The 21,512-nt window shown below is 40.4% G+C and overlaps 2 protein-coding genes across 2 annotated transcripts in view; one reads left to right on the top strand and one right to left on the bottom strand.

The window, feature by feature from the left end:
- Positions 1-5,127: 5,127 nt before the first annotated feature.
- LOC106889679 lies at positions 5,128-11,039 on the bottom strand. The gene is given in 4 exon segments (XM_014944902.1): positions 5,128-5,412; positions 5,414-5,922; positions 10,616-10,673; positions 10,711-11,039. Coding segments are annotated over 4 exon segments (840 nt in total). The 5' UTR covers positions 10,882-11,039; the 3' UTR covers positions 5,128-5,310.
- A 10,291-nt stretch (positions 11,040-21,330) lies between these two features.
- The window catches only part of XYLB (xylulokinase homolog (H. influenzae)), an 81,308-nt gene continuing 81,126 nt past the window's right edge, over positions 21,331-21,512 (top strand). Inside the window, exon 1 of the mRNA XM_014944888.1 lies at positions 21,331-21,410. Coding sequence (XP_014800374.1) covers positions 21,366-21,410 — 45 coding nt within the window. The 5' untranslated portion in view covers positions 21,331-21,365. The remainder of the gene's footprint in view (positions 21,411-21,512) is intronic.

The following is a 21,512-nucleotide window of genomic DNA, read 5'->3' as shown; positions in this document are numbered from 1 at the left end:
GGGGGCGAGGGGCGGGGCCAGGGGCGGGGCCCACGCGCACGCGTCACGCCCGGCGTTGATTGGCGGGGGAGAAGGCGGGGTTTCTACGGAAGGGCGGAAAAGGGGAGCGAGGAGGGTGGCGCGTCACGTGGGTGAAGCCGCGCGCTAGCCGCCATCTTGCTGCCTTGCCCTCACTTGGAGGCGGGGTGTTGGCTGGGCTGGTGTCCCTCAGGGGCGGGTCCTGCTGTCCCCGTCCTGCCTCACGGCCCAGCCGGGTTTGTGTGTCCCCTGGGGTGGTGGTGTCATCCTTAAAGTGGGTTAGCTTACCCGGTGTGTAAAACGCCAGGGTACACGCAGAGCAGAGGTATTCTATTAGTGCAGATCTGGGTGCTGGGTGATACTCCACAAAGCTAGTGCACCGGCCTACAAACTCCTTGGAATATTTATACGGTTCAAAACTGAATCACAGAATCTTCTAGGTTGGAAGGGACCTTAAAGATCATCTTGTCCAACCGTCGACCTAACTGACAAAAATAGACACCCGCACAACAAACAAGGAGCCTCCTCTTCTCCAGGCTGAATAACCTCAGTTCCCTCAGCCTCTCCTCATAAGATTTATTCTCCAGACCCCTCACCATCTTTGTCGCCCTTCTCTGGACCTGCTCCAGCACCTCAAAACATAGAAGTACACACCCTTAATTACAAATGATTGGTTAGTACCTTATCTTAACAATTTCTATTGGTTAGTACAGTCCGTTGTTTTCATTTAAAGTTACAATGTCCTTTAACTGATGTGCGCACGCTCCAGCACAGCGTATGGGAGGGTAGTTCTGTTCAGTTTCTAATTGAGTCAGTGGTTGTGATTTCCCACTGCTGCCTTTACCTTTCCCCAGTTACTGCTGATCTTTGCTGCTTTTAGCAGTTGCCAGTTTTGGGTGCCTCCTGTGGAGGGATGTTCCCTCGCTACCACCCTTCTGTGCCTCTTCAAGGGTATATTAATTAGCAAGGCACCCATTGTTTATACAAATTGTCCTGCTTGGCAAGGCCTTGTAGACTTTTTTGCAGCTCTTTGCTCTTGCTCAGGGATAGATTCTACCTTCTAAAATACTTTCTACCTTCTGAAGCATATAATTTGGTGTCCCCAAGGCGCTTGGCCTCCCCAGCGAGTCTCCCCTCAGGAGGAGCAGAGGTCTGGAGGAGGCTGAGGGTGCTGCAGCCACCCCTCAGCTGCCACCTCCCTGTTTGTGAGGCAAAAAAGGCTGAAATTCCTGTCAGCGATGGGAGGGAGCATTTCCCCAAAGGCTGGGATGCTGTGGAAGGTGCCAGGGAGGATCAATGCATGGGTTTTTTTTTTTGCTGTGCTCTTTGAGGGCAGCAGTGCTCAGGCTGAGCGTTCCTGTGTGGGTTTATAATTCCCCTTCAGTGGTGGTGGGCTGGTTCTTGCCTGGTGGTGATGCTGTGTAAAGTTAACCTGGGTTTAGAGACTCTGCTGGAAGAATACACGGTGCGATGTGGAAAATCCGGTACTAAACACCACCTCAAGCTGTGATGGTGCTGGAGTGTCATTGCTGATCCCCATAATGTTCTAGAGTGGGATTAGGGTAAGTGGCTACACAGACATTTGGCTGTACAACATATACACTGCTCAGTGTTGTATTTGTATCTGAGGCCCTGATACAACCCTGAAGGGTTGGGGCTTGTTCCTGAAATCTTTTTGGTGTCTGTAAAACATGTAAGTGTTCTTTTAATGGATTACACCAGAAATAATTAACTCATATGGGTTAATTCTTTTGTGTGACCAGCTGTCCCAGCCGCAAAGGGGTTTTATTCTAACTGCTCTGATGTGCTCTGTGATCAGCCGCAAAGGGGTTTTATTCTAACTGCTCTGATGTGTGACAGAAAACGTTGCACTGGTGTATTACTTATTCCAGAATGGATGAGCCTGCAGGACTGTCCTTCTGTAAAACATTTTCTTTAGGCAGTCGTGCAGAATAAGTGGGGGTGCTACACGCTGCAGCTTTGGAAATGGGAACCCCACAGGTGTCGTGAGCTTGTGAACAAGACACTGAACTAGAATTTCAGGATTCCAGGCTCCCCTACGTGCATAATTCAGTCAAGTTTGCCTACTGAAAAAATAAGGGCAAAGTTACTTTCACGGCACTCTTGAGTTCAGTGCTTGAAACTTTGCTAAAGTTCTGGTAACCGTGATTAAAGTTACTGTTCCGTGATCTCCAAGCATGAAGAAGCTAACAGTAAAGGGTTTTGAAAATCAGGTCCACTTGAGAACTGGAACTTTCTATATTTGAAGTTTTCCATTTTTTCTCATATTTCTCATGTTTCATTTTTAGTACAGTGCTTTAGGAAAAATATAATTTTCTCATTAGACAATATGGCTGTGTGATATTTCAGTCTCTTGAAATGTAAGTATAGCAACTTTTCCCGTAACTACAGCTACTCCAGTAACAAATCAAAATTTACTGGAATAGTTCTTCTATAATGTCATTGGAAATTAAATTGAAAGACTTCTCTGAAGGCAAAATACCTTTTCTCAATAAGTTCCAGTCAGTACAAAGCTCAGTAATGTGCTAGAGAAGCCTTGGGAAAGGACAAAGTGTTTGTATGAAAGCTCTTCCAAAGGAGTTAGTTACTTAGTCCATGCATAAACCTGCACTGAGTTTTAAATCAAGATATTCAAGGTCCGTGTTTAATTAAGATAACTAATTCAAAGCACTTTAAAATCAATTTAAAAGTGTTTGCAGAAAATAGTGTCACTAATTTAGTTCAAATGGGTTTATAGAGTAGGTAGGTGGCTAGGTAAGGTTATAAACTTTCTGTGATACTGGTTTAAAAGATTTAAAAGTTTAAGTTGCGTTTGCTGAAATGTTCTCAAGTGTATAATTGCAAGTATCTAGGCAAAATGGTCTTGAATTAATTTTTGAATAGTTTTTATAGTGGCCCCTTGCCTAACATAGGGTTTTTTTTTCAGCTATTGCTTTAGTTTTATGTCATCTACAGACTCGGACATATAACAAAAATAACACTACAGTACAACGATAGGCAGGAGTACAAATCAGTTTTCTCTGTAATCAGCAAGACAAGTAAATAGAAAGTGAATGTATACTGTATACTTAAAATATTCATGGTAGTTTAATAATATTTCCCTTCCTCCATGTCATTTCTTGTTTCATATGGGATGGTTGTTATCTAGTATTTCCTCCCTACTATACCTATTGAGCATATCTGTGTTTTATCTTTTTTTTCCCTTTCTAATCTTTCTTTTAATACTGTAACCACTGTGAAGGAAAAAAAAAAAAAAAAGTATCTGTGATTCTTTATTAATTTCTCACACCTACCCAGAAACAGAAATCAACATCTGAGGTGGAAACTGATCTGGGCAGACCAGTTAATTGAAAACACTAGAAAACCTGAAAAAGCCACGATGAATTGCTCTTTCCAAACCTATGTCTTCATTCTCCTGCTCTTACTGAGGGTGAGTGGACAGTTCTTCAGGAGTTACTGTGGTGTGCTCACTGCTATTAGTAATAGCTAGTGCTTTTCAGCACTATCTTAAGGGACACGTGCCTATCTGCCTGCTGGTGGTGGCTGGTTTGCTGTGGGACACTACAGAGTTTGGCTCTGAAACTCTTGAGTGGCATAGAGAAAATGACGTTTGGCCAGAGAGAGTGAAATAGCATTATATTCCATGATATTTTTTCTATTTTTGTGGACCTAACAAAGTACTATGATGCACTTAGAGCTGTGAATCTCCTGCAATGGAAGCGTAGGCTCTGACCGATCTGTGCAAACATCTCCAGATGTAGTATGCTCCATCAAACACAACAAAAGTCAGTGGAATTGTATGGAAGATTAATGGTTTGAAGGGGTGTTGGATGCAAAGAAAACAGTAGTTTCTCTTAGAAATGGATAACACTGTTCTTTCTTTGACAATAGGATTTTATTTGCACATTGGTATTAACTCTGTTTCCAGGATACCATATGAGGGGATGGTTTATCTTTTTTGCTGAGAAGAGTTTGTGTCTAGAAGGATGTAAACCACAGCTGAGCATCTTTGGCATCTTTTCTTTTTTTTATTTTTCCTCATTTTTTTTGGGTGTGGATGGTGTGATTTTGAGACAGTGGTGGTAACTGGGGATGTGTGCTTGCATACTGGTTGGAGGGATCGGGAAGAGCTTTGTGGACCGTCCACCTGATCCTTATTTTGGTGTCCTTGCAGGGCTCAGGTAGATATGGAATGGTTCAGAAGAGCCAGTGGCTGCCAGGTGTATAGCTTGAAATTAATGTCATCATGAAACGGGGAGACATTTCAAGTCCAATTTTTCTGAAGCCTACATTTGAGAAAGAGACCCACCTGAATACTTGCAGCCAGAAGTGGGTGATGTGTAGCTCGTATTTTTATCATTGAAAAGCACCTGCAAAACAGGGATTCCTTCCTCTAAAGATCTGGCAGCAGGGAAGATCAAAAATAGCTAGTTACTTCTAAAAACTTGCACAGGTTTGTAGTGCAGTTGTGCCACAATGTTAAAAAAATGTAGAAAATGTTAAACCCTAGCTATAAAAAATAGTTGTACTACGACATTTATATTTGTGTAGTTGAAATGGGTAAACAGTTGTACCTGCAGAAAGATGCATTGTACTTCTCTTAAGGAAGGTATGTTGATACTGGGTATCAAGGAGCAAAGTAATTATTTCAGACTTTTATTTTCTAATGAAACACTGGAGATAGATAGGAACCAACAATATATTATAGAATTTATGTGTAAGAAACAGGTGATATTTACCAAGTCCCATTTAAACAATAGAAAAGTTCAGAGGTTTTATTCATTTATTTTAAAAATACAGACATCACAGTATATTGAATATCCTTTTTGAGGAAAGTGAACAATGAAATCATATGTTAAGTGTACTAATCACCTTCAATACAGTTTCTTTTGTTACTTGTTTATTGTCTAATTGAATTGTAACATACTGAAATTTAGCCTACTTGCTTCATCAGTAATTTTACTAGTATTTGCTACAGCTCTTTCAGATATTTCAAATATTGCTGTGATAAAATCTTAGTTTCTAAAATGAGTAACCTGAAAATAGGAAAAAACAAAACAAAACACACGTAAAGTCACTCTTACATCTGAAATGACAGAAGTGAGTATCTGTCACTGCAGCCCAGCATCTTCATGAGAACATCTCATTTTACGCTGTACTGTAAAACAACAGATCATATAGTAAGGATCTTCCTTGGCTAATAAAAATAGTAGACCCTCAGCGGGTTGACCAGTGTAACTAGGAAGACTATTTTGCTATTTTAAGTTTTAGTCAAGGTTTTGCCATAAGTTTTCTGCAGTACAGAATGTCTTCATTGTGAGACGTATAATCCAAGCCTCCTTGCTGCTTCAGAAATTCTGGGCCCCTTTTTATTAGGGAAAGGGTAAAAGTTCAGTTTGTTGCAGGCTGGCCTGCATTTTGTAGAAGAAGTAAGTTGATGTGTCCGACCTGCTGAAGTGGCTGATTTCAGTGGAGGCTTTGGGCAGGTGCTTGCAATGTTGCTGCCATTCTCTTTGCTGAAACCTTTCAACGTGCTCGAACTTCCCAGTTGACTGGGCGCGAATAGTTCACTTTCTCCTTCTGATTCCTTGGGTTGCAGTGTGCCGTTTTCCTTTGGAATCAGTCTCTGGTTGTCAAAACTGAATGGCCTGTTGTTGCAGTGGGAATGATCCCAGGGAGCTCCTTGACAAGGGGCTTGTGCCAGGCGGTGAATTCCCAGGTGGGTACGCCACGGTGAGTTGTCTTGGATGCTGCCATCGCTGGCCATCTTCAGACTGACCTTTCTGACAGGAACGCATTCTGTAAATGACTTTGATCTTCTAACTTTTTTATTAATTAAAACAGCATTGACCATTGATTCTGGGAGAACAGATTCATGTTCACCTACAAGAGAAATCCATACATGCACGTTACTATGGCGGCAAAAAATAAGGGTGTAATTTCTGTGTCAGAAACTCAACTGAAGAGCTTTAACACATGAGTTTATGTGTGCTCTTTCCATCTGTGGTTGAGAGGAGTGCAAATTCTTTTGATGCTGGGTTATGGACTAGAAATATTTCATGCTCGGTTTTGCAGTTCTGAGGACATAAATGGTACCCTAGGGTCAGCCAAATGGAAATGGAGATTTATCAAGTCAATATTGATCTAACCAGTACTCTAAGACTCATTAACAACACAGATTGAGAATTGACTTTCAGTAATTAATTGCTTGTAAGCAAAAATTTGTAAGGTGAGCAGGGACTTCCTCCGTGTCTTGGTAGGTGCTGTGATTTGAAAGACAATAATGTTCTGTTTCATACTCTTTGAAGTGTGTATTCACAACTTAAAAACACTGTGACTGTGAATGAACCAAATTATGAATTTCTTTCTTCTTTTTCTTAACGAGGGATTATTAACACATAGGCTTGTATTTTAATATTTTACTGCAATTTTACTATTGTAGTCAGTATAAATGGTGTAAAGCTTATCACATTAGTGTTGTCTGAATGATCACACAGAGGAAAAATCTGCTTGCTCCATGAAAGGTATAGAATAGCTGCAACAGTGGGAGAGAATCTGGTCAGTATAAAAGTTACTGTTAGAAATGTATAAGATATTAGGGATAGAAATGCTAATACTACTTAATTATATATAGCAGCCATGAAATTACTGAGAATGACGGGCTTCCTATGCCTTTGAAAATGAATAGAAACTAAACAGTGCTGTTGATACTACAAGTACCAATGAAATATACTTCAGTTAGTATAAATATAGTTTAAAGTAGGAGTTGTGCAGAATGCTGACCTTATTTACAGGGCTGAGTTATAGGAACTGTATCTGTTGCAGTATGAGTTACGAAGCATATTAAAGTGAAAAAAGTAGACAAAGAAGAGCCCTGATTATACTCTGAAACAGAGTATTTGAGTACCCACTTTAAAAGGATTGTAACCCTGAATTGAAATGAAGCTAGTTTGAATGGGATGCTGCTGTTAAAAAAACCCAATAGCACAACACCCTCTTTATAACTGTCTTCCATACCATTGTTACAAGGAAATATTTGAAGATGTCAGGCCCAGCTGATTTACTGGCAGTAAATGAACCTGTACAACAGGGCTTTGGCTAAGGAGGGGCTTTCTCTGCTGCTTTCGGCTCTCACTGCTGAAGCAACAACACCAGTGTAATATCACAGAATGTTTTCTGCTCCCTGGGTTGGCTGTGTAGAGTTGATCTGATAAGAGCTGCTTTGCAGCACAGCTCTGGGAGAGAGAACTGTGTCAGCCCACATCTCCTGCTCTCCTGCAGCGTTACCAGGAGAAGGGAGTCTAAAGCACAGGCAGAGCTTAGAGATATACCTGTGTTTGTGCACGTGTCTATACAGCGAAGTACGCTGAGGGAATTTCCTAGGGTGAAACCAGTCATAGAGATAAGAACACACAGTTCTCTGTCATGGAACAGTGAGAATCAAAGTTATGAAACAGAAAAAGGAAATAAAGCTGAGCTTGGGTGGCTACAAAAAGTCCACTTGCAAAATAGAGCCTTGTGTGTTCTGCAGAACAGCACAATATTGCACCAAGTGACAAAAATTAGGTCTTGTTCTCCATATGTGAGAGAAAAAACAAGAGAAAAAGAAGTGAGAAACTGAGGTGATGCAGCTTTACATGTTCTTGGGGCTCTAGTTGCACTCTTGGCTGAACTGGCATCGATAGGCGACATCAGGTTTTATCTTGAACCTTACAAAGGAGGTCATCAGAAGAATTATCATCTGGCTTGACTCGATCGGGCAGTTCGAAGTAAGGCATCTAGTCCAATTTTAATAGTCTGGACTGGTTTTGAGTTCAGGTTTGATTTGATTCCTTGGCTACAGGTGGAGTATGCAAAATTGAGCCATAACCTCTGATAGAAATGTGAGACTCCTGAACCACGACATGTTGAATCGTGACAATGTGACACATTCAGCACTCTCTAAACTTGTAAAGAAAGCTTTAAGTAGTCAGATCTTTGATCTGCTTCTTTCTTTTCCTTTTTTAATCTTTTTTTTTTCTTTTTTTAATTGTGCATAATAGCGTTGTTGCAGGGTTGTTTACCATTTGGCCTTTTTCATATGCTGTCATCATAGATAGATATTTTTAAAGTTCTGGAGTGACAAAAGTTAATCTTATTTCAAGTTAGATTGGGAAATTCTTGGAAGAGATTTCTGCAGTCAGAGCCCCAGTGTTTATTCTGTTGTGACTGCATGAGCTGAATGCTCCCATTTAATTCCTAAAGTAAATACTGTTTTTCAGGCTTCTTAGCCAATAAATAATGAATACACTACTGTATTATCCCCTAGCTGGCGACTTTCAAATCTTGTCATACTCTTTGTTCTCAGATAATCAGGAACAGGCAGAAGCATGAAAGTGGCTGTGTCTACTGGGAAAGGAACAGAAGAAAGCTGTTTTCAGGTGACTTCTTAGTTACTAACCCAGCAGTCAAAACCCTAGAAAAGTTAGATAATCTTAAGCTCTGTTAAGGGTCCACAATTTCATGACTCTGGTAAAGAGGTAGTGACATACAAAGCTAAAAGTCCTCAAGGAAACTTGGAGTTACCATTCCAGCTGTGGTGCAATGAACCTGAAATGCTCAAAACCCCTATGGCATCAAGGAAGGTCAGCTGGTCTTTCAGGCAGGAACAATTTAGGGTTTCAGTAGTTAAAACAAAGACTTTTGGCAGAGATTTTTAAGACTGGGGGAGACTGAAGGTGTTCCCCTTCCATGAGGTTTAAATCTCATGAGGTTTTTGTGTATGTGTGGGGTTGTGGTGCTGCTGTCACGGTCCCCTTCCCAGCCCAGCCATAATTCTACCCTCTAGGTAGGGAAACAATTTGCCTCCAGTACAAAATATTGATCCATACGTGAATTGTGTTTTGGTACTAGCTGGAATTTCTGGATAGTTTAAGCTTGTAACTTCAGGAGTGTAGGGCAGCAGGCTATCCTGATATGGCAGTGCTTCTGCTGGATGTGCTTTTGGAAAGCAGTGCATATAACAGGTTCAAAGTGCTGAGCTATGTTAGCTTTCCCACCTTCCAAACCACAGGAATGTATAAGATCACCTTTCAGGACATTGAGAACTCAGCATAACATAAAAACCCCAAACTTCAGCTGCTTCTAACAGTAACATTAATCCTTGTTTAAAGACAGAAGTTCAGTGCAGTAGGTTATGTGGTTTTGTGAATGTTTTGGATTATGTGTATATGTATGTATGTATATGAAAATATTTCTATGTGAACTTCCAGCCCTTTTTAAACTATGCAGAAACTGTGCAGTCCTACTTTCTTATGTCTTTTCTTTAATCTTCAAATGGTGTCCTTGCAAAAAGTCTGCTCTGATTACATTCGTTGTATCTGAAGCTCCATTTGAATTTAATCTGAATACAGACTTCTGCTTCCTTTCTTTAACTGACTTATGTTTTTGCTATAGCTGATTAGATGGACTGTTTTGTCTTCAAGTTAGTTGCCTTCTCATACCTGATAAAATAAGCTTATATATATCTATATATCTATACATCTATATATCTTTTCCTTCCTCACAGAGATGTAGATTCTTTTACCATGAGACTTTCTAGACATTTGGATGAAAGAATATTGAAGAAGTGAATCTGTCGTATAGTTCATAATTACATGGTTTTTAAATTGTTTAGATGTTATAGTCTGTCATGGCCAAAATACAGAGCTGCTGAAAAATGTAGAGGAAAGTGTAAAGAAGGAAATAACTTAAGTTCTGCATTTGTTGAGCTAAATACTAATATGAGAGGTGAATGAGAAGACAACCTCATTAATTGACTTAGTATTCTCAATGTCACTTCAGCTCGGAGAGTAAATTAAAATATATCATTGTAATATTGTAAGCAGTAGCCTAAGTAAAACTTTAAAATATTTGAGAGTTTCTTATATAAAATCTGACATAGCAGGTAGATGAATGATATATATTGTTACTTGTCTTTCTGCTTGGGTACTTTCCAAGCAATATGCAGTGAAAACACTTTCAAAACCGGACTTCTTGTTCAAAGCTTGGATCTTATTACCCACTATGGTTCTTAGTATAATTTATTTTTCAACCAAAACCCAAGTGGTGGTAGTCACTTGATATTTGCTATTGCTTCTTGTAGTCTTGTAGGACACATTTCTTTACACAGATAAAAAAAATGGAAAGAGAGACAGAAGACCCAGAATTGCTTGTTCTGATGGAAGAATTCAAGAGAGCAGAAATGTTACAGAATGCATTGCACAAATATACTGATGATAGACAAAAAATATTTGGCTGCTCTAAGAGTTGACATTTATGTTTAGAATTTTACTTTACCGATACAAAAACTCTAAAACCTTGTCTGAAATACATTCATCTGTTTCAAATTCCTGTTAGTGTTTCCCTGCTGTGAAGCTAATTGATGTAAAACCACCAGTCAGTGAAAAGAATAATAAAGCAAAATGACAGAAAAAGAATTAACTTTGTACCTCTCTGGAAGCTGAGCATAAAAAGAACAAAGCTAGGAGTTAGTCAAGATTTAAAGCAATAGTCTTTACATCTACATCTGCATTGTTTCCTATAAATAAAAGCATACCTGTTTTAAATACAATAATGTGCGATTGCAGTTTTTGCTTCTGTTTTATATGGTCATATACAATAATGTGCGATTGCAGTTTTTGCTTCTGCTTTCTGCTCCTCAAGTAAGCTTACATCCATCTTGGTTGGCTGCTTATGACGATCTGAAGCCTGTTGCTCTGAGGTATGAGTCACTGAAAAAATACCAGTCATGTATTTGTAAGCCTTCACCATCTGTTCCAACAAGGAAGAAAAAGTCGTGCAGAAGCAGGACATTTCCTTCATTGTGTTGGCAAAAAAAAGCAAATCACATACGAAGCACCTGAAATCTTCCTAGATGAGCAAGGAACTTTTTCCTAAGTAAGGTGACTTCTTTCAGAAGTTGTGTGGTCTACTCTGAAGTTGTGGATTTCAGTCAGCTTGTTTCCCTGCAGTGCATCTGGAGCTACCGCATACAGAGTTCATGATTATAACTGGATAGTTGGATTTAATGTTGACTTAAGGTTGCGACCATACAAAGCTCTGCCAAAAAAAACAGTGAAATACAAAACCTCATTGAACACAGTCAGGTGCACAAAGGGCTGGGTAATACTGGTTTATGTGGTGGTGTTAATTCTTAAAGGGATGCTGTCATGGTGACCTCCCCCAGGCAGTACTTCCACCAGGAAGATCTTTCTTTAGGTTTCTTTCCACATATTTTGTGTCTTTTCCCCTCCACTCTCCCTTCCTTCACTCTCCTGTGCTTATTGTTCCCTTTTAATAAATGTGTTAGGAGTGTCCAGGCTGAGGTATGAGTCACTGAAAAAATACCAGTCATGTATTTGTAAGCCTTCACCATCTGTTCCAACAAGGAAGAAAAAGTCGTGCAGAAGCAGGACATTTCCTTCATTGTGTTGGCAAAAAAAAGCAAATCACATACGAAGCACCTGAAGTCTTCCTAGATGAGCAAGGAACTTTTTCCTAAGTAAGGTGACTTCTTTCAGAAGTTGTGTGGTCTACTCTGAAGTTGTGGATTTCAGTCAGCTTGTTTCCCTGCAGTGCATCTGGAGCTACCGCATACAGAGTTCATGATTATAACTGGATAGTTGGATTTAATGTTGACTTAAGGTTGCGACCATACAAAGCTCTGCCAAAAAAAACAGTGAAATACAAAACCTCATTGAACACAGTCAGGTGCACAAAGGGCTGGGTAATACTGGTTTATGTGGTGGTGTTAATTCTTAAAGGGATGCTGTCATGGTGACCTCCCCCAGGCAGTACTTCCACCAGGAAAATCTTTCTTTAGGTTTCTTTCCACATATTTTGCATCTTTTCCCCTCCACTCTCCCTTCCTTAACTCTCCTGTGCTTATTGTTCCCTTTTAAGAAATGTGCTAGAAGTGTCCAGACCTGGGTGTGGAGTCAAAGCAGTACGTGACAACGGCCTTGGAATTGAGAGGCTGGAGATGGCAGCACCTTACTCCAGCTCATTCAGTTTTTCTGCCTTTTTTGTTTTATAAAATATATTATATTTTTTTTATATTAGATAAAATAAACTATAGAAGTAACAATTTCCTTACTGAGAACACTTCAAATGCATGGTAAGCCACATTTTAAAACTTAGCATGCATGCTATCGTATTATCTAATAACAAGGCAAAATATTTTTAAAAATATGTGGCTTTTGATCATATCAAATAAAGTATAAGACTATAAACTGCAAGTCTCTGTCCCTGAAACAGTTCCATCTGATTGCAACGGCCCAAGAGAGTAGCACATGAAAAAAACAATGCAGTTAAACAGTAGTTTTAATATAATTGTGCATTTGCTAGGTTCCCTGCAAGGAGAAACATTGCATAAAAACTGTGTGAAAGGGCAGCGGGTGGAAAGAATGCTGGTGTGCTGTGTTTTTCCAGTTACTTGCCGAAATTATGCGATGATTTGCATTATAAATGATTTACTGAATCGGGCTTGTATCCTGCAGACCTTGGGAATCCCTTGGGAAGCTGTGCGTCCGCAGGTGACCACGCAGTGCATAGAGTTCTGGTGAGGCTCAGCAGGCTCCTGTGTAAGTCTGCTGTAACTCACTTACTATTAATTACTTTTGCCTTCCCAATGTCCTTGTGTCTTGCAAACTGCATTGTCTACCTCAACTGCAGTCTTGTTCTGCTTTAGCCACAGGTAGGACAGTGAACGCAATGCTTTGTCAGGCTCTGTAGATACTCTTCCAGCTAGCTTCTCCCTGGACCCTGGAAAAAGCATGTGTCATGTTAGGGTTGTTCTGATGCATCATGGCTTTGGTAGATCTACTTTGATATTTTGCCTTTAGTAGTGACAAACACCCAGTGCTCTGTAGAAAGTACCTCAATTGCCTTGTTTGTTCAGCATTCCGAGTTGTTGGCACATGGAGTCCTCCTTTGGACCTTCAGGCAGTTGGTTTATACATTGGGGCAGGAGATTCAATTAACCTCATTACAGTTTGAGCTGGCATTCAATACAAACATTATTAATGGTCATAAAAGTTACCCAACCTTTTTAAAATTCCGGTCACACTATTTGACTCGCTGACCTCCTGTGAAAGTGACTTGTGCAACCTGACTATGTGTTGCAGAAAGCATTACCAGGATAGCATCCTTGAACATGAAATGTAGGCTCTGTCTTAAAAGATGTACATTTAACTTCTCCTTAGAAGAGCATTTAAAGTATACTGAGTTTGCATCTGATCAGAAATTAGGATTATTATCAATTATTTGCACTTTACCATTCCCTTATGGAAAAGCCATCATGCTTAGTTATGCAAATGGATTATCCAAGGCAGTCTCTTCCCAAACAGTTGCACGGGTAAACAGCAAAACCAGAAACAGGGAGAAGAATCCAGATGCCTGATGAAATGAAGTGAATGGGTCCAGGTGGTACAGCACATCGCTGGAACCAGGAATGGGATTAGCTTTTGTGTTGCTGAACCAGTCCCATATAGTTTGTTTCATTTTCAGGGAAAGCCTGTGAACAGGGCGTCTTAAATCAGTCTCAAGAGGTGTGTATATAGGTGTTTGTGTGTATGTGTGTGTTTGTGTGTCTATGCTTTGCTATCCAGGCATGTGTGTAGAATACACACACACCTAGACACACCTGTGGGAAGATTTGCAACCAGGATATGATTCACAAAAGGAGCTGCAGGTCTGATCTCTGTGATATCACAAAATACACAGGGTTAAATGTGGTTTTGGTGTGTAGTGAGCTGATGTAACTAATCCTTGTTATGCCACTGACATAAACTTGAAAATGGATTATTTGTGGGTTCTGTTCTTATGCCGTCATGGAACAACTTCCTTTGTACCCGGAGCCTGTATTACTAATTAAAAAAAATATTTAATTTTTGTATTGTCATACATACACACAAAATTATGACTTCTGATTATATCAGTCAGTTGTTCAGTCTTTCTTAAATTGAGTAACTGGGATCTGCAGAGCACTGTATACTTTTAAAATCTGCAGCAGGTGGCACTATTGGAGTGGAATGACTATCCTTGCCTCAGCCCTAATATGTTAGAGACCCCCATTTGGCTTGTAGGTTGCTGAAGAATTTAAGCAGTCAAGCCATTTCCTAGCACTAGTATTCCTATTTCCTAACAGTAGTATAGGTTCTGAAAATTCATTGCCCGTGATTAGGTCTGTGTAAAAACTTGCCTTTCTTTAATTGAACAAACTCCTGTCAAAAATGTCATCTGTGAGTGATTTTTGTTTGATTACCCACTGGAGTCTGAAGTGCCATATTTCCCTTAAGTCTGTTCTTCTATCACACAATGAAAGCAATTTTTCATTTCCTTGAGGCAAAAAAAAAAAAAAAAGAATACTTCGTAATCCAAAAGCAATGGGTTTTATAACTTGAAGTAGATGTTTACTGCCCTTGACCTTGGTTGCAAAATCTCATTGAAAAAGATGCAACTAATTTTATCTCATACTAATTAATTTTTGAGTAGTAAATTAGTTTTTTTTGTTAAAAAAATGTTTGGAGGACCTTCTAGGAATAATTGTTGATTTAAAGATAATTAAAAGTGCTCATATTAGTTAACTGACTGAATGCACTTCGTGTAACACTGGGTCTTACTGCACACCTGGGACCAGAGGTATCCATGACTATTCACGTTATTCATGTGCGGAATTATAGAGATGTCCAACACTGTTCTTGTGGATTACAAAGAGGGAATAGAAATATCCATAGTTTTTAACTGGCACTGAGAAGGAAAATCAAAGTTACTGTGATAATCCCCTTTCTCTAGCTTTCTATAGTAGCAGGGTTGTTTTATTTTTTTTTATTTTATTTTTTTTTTAAATTTAAATGCAGTCTTGAAGTGTTAGAAAGTGACTATTGTTAGAAAATGTAATAACAAAAGCAAAGGTAGAAGCAGGGTGGCTGCTGTTATTTGGGTTCCAGACATTATTGGTAGAATCGGTAGTAATTGTTTAATGAGATTTTTGATAAGAGCACGTATGTTTCTATTATTTGAAAGCACAACCTTAAAGGATGCGACAGGTAGTGACTGGCTAAGCAGTCAGAACCCAGGACTTTCTGATGATGTATTATTTTTTGGTGTAAATGTAACTAGGTAGTGTGTGTGTGTGAAGATATATGTCAATATAGCTGTATATCAAAAAAGAATCAGAAATTCTATTTTTTTTAGCTGATCTGAGAAGGTTGCCCAGTTAGTACAGGCTGTAAAATGGCTCACCGAATTTCTATTCCTTAGGTTCCTGAGTGACTGAATCCAGAACCACTGATCCAGCCCTAGTGATGGGGAGGGGTTTTTGCAAAACATTGGTGTGCCCAGAATGAGGTAGAAGCTCCAGTCCAGTAGTGAGCTCTGGCATTTCTGATCCTGTGCTCTGCCCGGGTGGCTTAAATCAAGGACACCAACTTAGCACGGAGGATTTCTTACCAATCATCCTCTGCTTCACCTTTAATACTCACATGCCTGGCTTTGCATGCGTTGAGAAGGGATGGCAAATGCAGTCACACTGAAATCACTGAATTCATCTAAGTCAGATATCTATCCTTTCCATAGAATTATGATGGCTACAGCTCTGGGCAGTGAGAGCAGCCTGTGTTTATTTGTTCTCCCATCAGACATACTACATATGTAGGAACTCTGGGAGAATTTTAAGCAGGGTCTTAAACAAATTGGATAAGCTATATACATTTTTTGCCTTGATTTTTTCACCTGTAAAAATATGATTTTGATTCATTCTTGATTGCAAAATTATTTTTGATCCTTGCAGGATGGTGCTGAAAAGTGCAAGGCTTGGCCCTCATTAGTTTCCACTTCAGGGGTTGTTTGAGTGCGAATGAGTTTATCTTTGATTGTTTTTAATCAATAAAATGTACTTATCTGTAAGTGGAGTTTGATAAGAATCAAGTACAGCATGAAAGAACTGGTTAATCTGTTGTTAATGAAAAGTTTTATCTGGATGACAACATCTTGCTTCTGAGATATTTGCTTTTGAGCAATAAGACACAAACCACTTGAGTATTCATCTTCAAGGAAATCTGCCGGGTGTATAAGTTAACTTTAATAAGCCCTGCAAATGACTCTGGTTAAGATAGTCCTCCAAAGAGGATGCTTAAGTACTATTACTATTGTGAGACTGAATATGGACTTGAAATTTGTGCAGGGGAGGAAAGTATCCTAAATGTAATTTGCCATTCAGAAACATTCGTTGCTTCACTTCCATGCAGAGATCTCATGAGGAATTTGTACTGCATTTCATAATCACTGGTAGCCTAATTGAGTCAATGAAATTACATCTGTAAAGCTAGAGTATGTAAAACCAGATACAAGTCCACAGTGCCCAATTCAGTACCCACTGAAGTCAACACATGTTGTGCTGAATTTGATAGAAGTGAAATTGGAGGATCTTATGTACATGATTAAATAAAAGCTGCAAATTGACCAATATCTGTGAAACCAACAGTATAATTGAGCTTGTGTAGTTGAGCCATCATTTAAATTCATTTCTTGTACCCATTGTTCATGTACATTTATATGCTCCTATATGGAATCTTGCACTGGTTCTTCATGAGGTCTCTGTGAAGGACCTTAATTGGTTCATGCAGTACCACACCTGGGAGTTTGAATATGCACATGTCAAGAATTAAATCAATAAGTTTGTGGAATAATTATTATACCTAAATAAGCTATGTCTTCTGTCTCCATGTAACAACCGTGGTCTGGGATTCCTCTTGTGGAGCTCATGCACAGGGCATTTGCTGGATCTTTATACATACTTTCATCCAGTACAGTCAGGATGATCGAGCTGGATAACAGCCACCTTGACCCATTGCTTTTAAACATCAAATACTTACTTTTTCAGAGTGAATGAAACTCTCCACAACATTTGGAGGTATGAACAAACACAATGGTTACCACAAAACCATGTTCAAAAGTTACTTCAACAGATAGATAGGTGCATATTTAGGGAAAGTAAAACATTTTTGGTGTTATAATGCCATCTCAATAAAAAGAACAGCAACTTCATCTTTTAGTGTATGGTACTGTGTGCATTTTATATTACCCGTACTTGGTTAAACATTGCCAGAGATTTTGTGATAACAGAGTACCTGCAATGCTAAGTAGAAAGGGAATGACCTTTAGAGCGTTGTCGTTGTTCAGATACCTTTCCAGTAGGTAGGACTAGTGCTCAAGCTGAATTTTTTTTTTTTTTTAAGGTGATGTGTTAACGTGTTATCGTTGTGTTACTTGGAGCTTAACATTGTAAACATCTCCCACCTAATTAGCAGCATTGCTCGTGACTGTTACTTGGCAAATAGGTTGGCACTTATCTGACCCAGCTTACTATGTTTAATGTTTCTGAGGCTTAATTAAAGACCCACAAGATTTCTTGTTGGGAAAAGGATAATTGTGCCAGCAGGTCAACAGTGGTAGGTCTAATAGCGGCTGCTGCAGTTGTATTGTGTGTGTGCAACCAACGTCTGTATGTGCAGTGACTCTTTCCTGTCCCATTGTTTCTGCTGTGCCAACCTATGCTCACCTACAAATGTGATTTGAGGCTTAGAAATATTCAGCTGCTGTGCCAAAATAACTAGATAGATGCCCACAATTTACTACTAGAAGCAAAAAGATTGGTAGCTTTGTAGTTGGCCGTGGCCGCCTGTTACCCCCTGTGATGGTGTGAGCACTGCCCATTAAATTATGCACCCTGGATAAATAAGGGTAACTGGACAGGTCCAGAGAGGTAATTCTTCCACTTTACTCTGCTCTGGTGAGACCTCACCTGGAGTATTGTGTGCAGGTCTGGAGCCCTCAATATAAGAAGGACATGGACCTGATGGAGAGGGTCCAGAGGAGGGCCACGAGGATGATCAGGGGGATGGAGCACCTCTGCTACGAGGACAGGCTGAGGGAGCTGGGGTTGTTCAGCCTGGAGAAGAGGAGGCTCCGGGGAGACCTAATAGCAGCCTTCCAGTACCTGAGGGGGGCTACAGGAAGGCTGGGGAGAACCTGTTTAGAAAGGCCTGTAGTGACAGGATGAGGGGCAATGGCTTCAAGCTGGAGGGGAACAGATTTAGACTGGAGATTAGGAGAGGGTTCTTCACTGTGAGGGTGGTGGAGCACTGGAACAGGTTGCCCAGGGAGGTGGTTGAGGCCCCATCCTTGGAGATATTCAAGGAGAGGCTCGAGGAGGCCCTGGGCAACCTGGTCTAGTTGGGGGTGTCCCTGCTGACTGCGGGGAGGTCGGACTAGATGGGCTTTGGAGGTCCCTTCTGGCCTGGGCAATTCTATGATTCTATGATGACTTCTGTCAGGACAGTAATCCTAATTTATATCAAAGCTCTGGTCTGTCTGTTCTCTAGCTTGTTGGCACGTCTGAGATGATGTGATGATAATGAAGCATGGTAGTTAGGCTGTCACTGGTTTTGAAGGAGTTCACCCGTGTAAAGCTGAAGAAGGCAGTTAAATCTAAGCTCGTATCAGGGTGCAGCTGAGATCAGAGGCAGATTTTGATACTCAGTGTGAGGATAAAAAAGTGAAAAATCTCAGTACGCAGGAATATGGAATACAGTTAAAATAATTTACGTTTTGCAATTAATTGAAATGAATGTGCAATTGACGTTAACTTGACTGTGGGGGAAGAAAAAAAAAAGCGTTAATTGTCATACTAGTTATAACTTATCAAAACAGCCAAGGGCCTAGCAGAGCTTGGAAGTATTGCTTCTCCATCAGGTCAGAAACTAGTTAATAGGGAAAGGGGAATAAACTCGCTTTTCCCTTTACCCTGCTCTATGTGTCTTGAGTGATTAATCTGCGCTCTGCCTCAAGCTGTTAATCTGCAGTGGTGACATTTCAATTATAAACGGCATTTTGTCCATCCCCTCTGGAAATTCTGGATTTGTCAGTGCTGAAGCATCACTAGTACATGACTGCAACTTCCCTGATAACTGCTCAGCTAAACCTTGTTGGCTTTCAAGAAACAATTTTGGAGGTTATGGCAGTATGTGCTAGCATAAACTTTAATGCAAAGAACTGCAGTAATGCACATTTTCTGCACACAAACAACTAAATTAGAGAGAACACTGCCTTGATGGAAGGATGGGCAAGACAGTGACTGGGTGAGGCAATGATTCTCCAAACTTTCCTATTTTCTCTAGAAAAACATGAAGGGTGAAAGTAGCAATATTGACATTCCCATTCTGTCCCTGAGTGGACTCTCCTACGCTATTGTTTTGCATCCTTGTTCCTGATCTGATAACATGAGGGTGGTTATTCCAGCCCCAACTTTTCTGTGCTGCTTAAGGCAAAGTATTTCTTGTTTTTTAGGACTATTCTTCCGATCTCATTGCTGAAGAATATAATTGATTCTTACAGCTTCATCAGATTGCTGTATTTATTTATAAACTGTAGTTTCCTTTCTACGAACCAATACCCCCTTTAGCAAACATAATTAATAATCCACTAATGTCTCTTTTTCTGAAGTAATTTATCATTCTTATGGCTTTCTTCAGGACTGACTTAAGTTTCTGTTCATTTTTGTGAATAGTTATATTTTGAAAATCACAGCGTTTCAAACCTCAGCCTCCGTTTGTGTTACTTGTTGATAGGGAATATGCAGAAGGTGAAAGGGCAGAGCAAAACTCTCTTCCCAGGCTCACCAGCCACGTTCTGAATTAATGGCAAAGCAGCCTCTGTGTGTTATTTGATCCTTTGTTGTCTGGTAAGAGTTACGCTAGGGAAACTGTTCTTGGTAATGTTTTAAAAACTTTAGTCCCTTTCACAGCCTCTTCTTGGTTAAGGGAGACCTTTGCTCAGGGCAGCTCCATCCAGCACGAGCTCCTTTGGGACAGGGAAATTCCACCACTGCCTGGTGGCCATCTGCTTGAAAGAAGACAAACTACAAACTGGGTGACAATTCTACATACCTTTATTTTTAAAGGGACTGGTACTTCCACTTACTCTATCAGGGTGTTTCCTCATTGCAAACTCTTCAGATAAATTTGCAGGATTAGACTCTAAAATGCAGGCCGACACCACTCTGCATTTGAAGGGACTCCCATAATGTAAATATTTTTCAGTCAACTTTAATTTAAACTCTATCTTATTTGAAGATTTTGTGATCACATCTCTAATGCGGGTACTCTCAATACAGAATATTCAAAGTTGATATGATAGAATATGATTGGTTTAAAAGTCAGTATATTAGAATGTTTGCCTTGTAGGTTGACAGTCTTGGGGATTAATGTTTTAAAGGTTTTTCTTTGTAATAACTAGAAATCTTAGAAGTATAAACCTGTGGGATTTAGGGCTTTGAGACGTCAAGGCCAGGCTGGATGGGGCTTTGAGCAAGCTGGTCTGGTGGGAGGTGTCCCTGCCCATGGCAGGGGGGTTGAACTCGATGATCTTTAAGGTCCCTTCCAACCCAAACCATTCTATGATTCTATGAAGTCACTGGGTATATGACAAAATATATTTAATACGTTCGGTAGGTGACAAAATTTAGGAACATTTTATAGTTTAAAGGGCATTTCAACTAAACTATTTGTACCGTTAAAACAGTTTAAGACCCTGGGCATGCAAAACCTATTTGACTTCATTAAGGCTCTGCTGAGACACCGCCTTGATTGCAGAAGGCAAGCATATTTTAGATGAGCCTTCTTCTGATTAAGCAATTCCACTTTGCTCGTCACATGCTATGGCAGGTAACGCAAAAAAAATCTAAAGCCTCCCCAAACCCTCCCAGCTTGGGAAGGGGGGGGCAAGACAAACCACAACCCCAAACTTCAGTCAAAGTAACAATCCTGCATATTTTATTTTATATTATTGTATTGTATTTTATTTTATTTTTATTTTTTTATTTTGGTGGAATACTGTGTTTGTGCCAAGCCAGGGTGCGCTACCCCAACAGGGCCAGCACATATTAATAGAATATTTTAAATTTGGTGAATTCCTTTGGACTTGGGCGGGGGGAGGGGTATGAAGTTCCTTCCGTTTACCGGTCGCTCGCTACACAACTGCTGCGGCGCGCTTAATTAGCGTTTAATTACTGGTGTTTACCACCTGCCCCCTACAGCCCTATAGCTCAGCGACCGACCAGCACCTCTTTTCCCAGCCCTCCCCCCTCATCTTAAGGAATGGATGAGATGAGTTAGTCCCCTCTCCCGTTAATTAACGACTCCCCAGCACTCATTAACTCTACAGCCACCTCCTGCCCGGGGGGGGGGCGGGCTTGCAAACGGCCCCCCCCTCTCTCTCTCCGGGTTAAGGGCGGGCTTTGCCGCACCATGGCGGTTCCCTATTACTTGGGCTGGGATTTCAGCACTCAGCAGGTACCGGGGATGTTTCCTGACCCTCCTCTACCTCCTCTTTCGGGCGCCAAGGGCTGCCCCCCCGGTCCCCCGGTCCCGCTGCCCTTCGCGCAGCCGCCGGTG

Source organism: Calidris pugnax, unplaced genomic scaffold (assembly GCF_001431845.1).
Source record: "Calidris pugnax isolate Ruff unplaced genomic scaffold, ASM143184v1 scaffold54, whole genome shotgun sequence".
NCBI lineage: Eukaryota > Metazoa > Chordata > Aves > Charadriiformes > Scolopacidae > Calidris > Calidris pugnax.
Note: the sequence above shows the minus strand (reverse complement) of the source record. Positions and strands in the feature narration are given on the sequence as shown.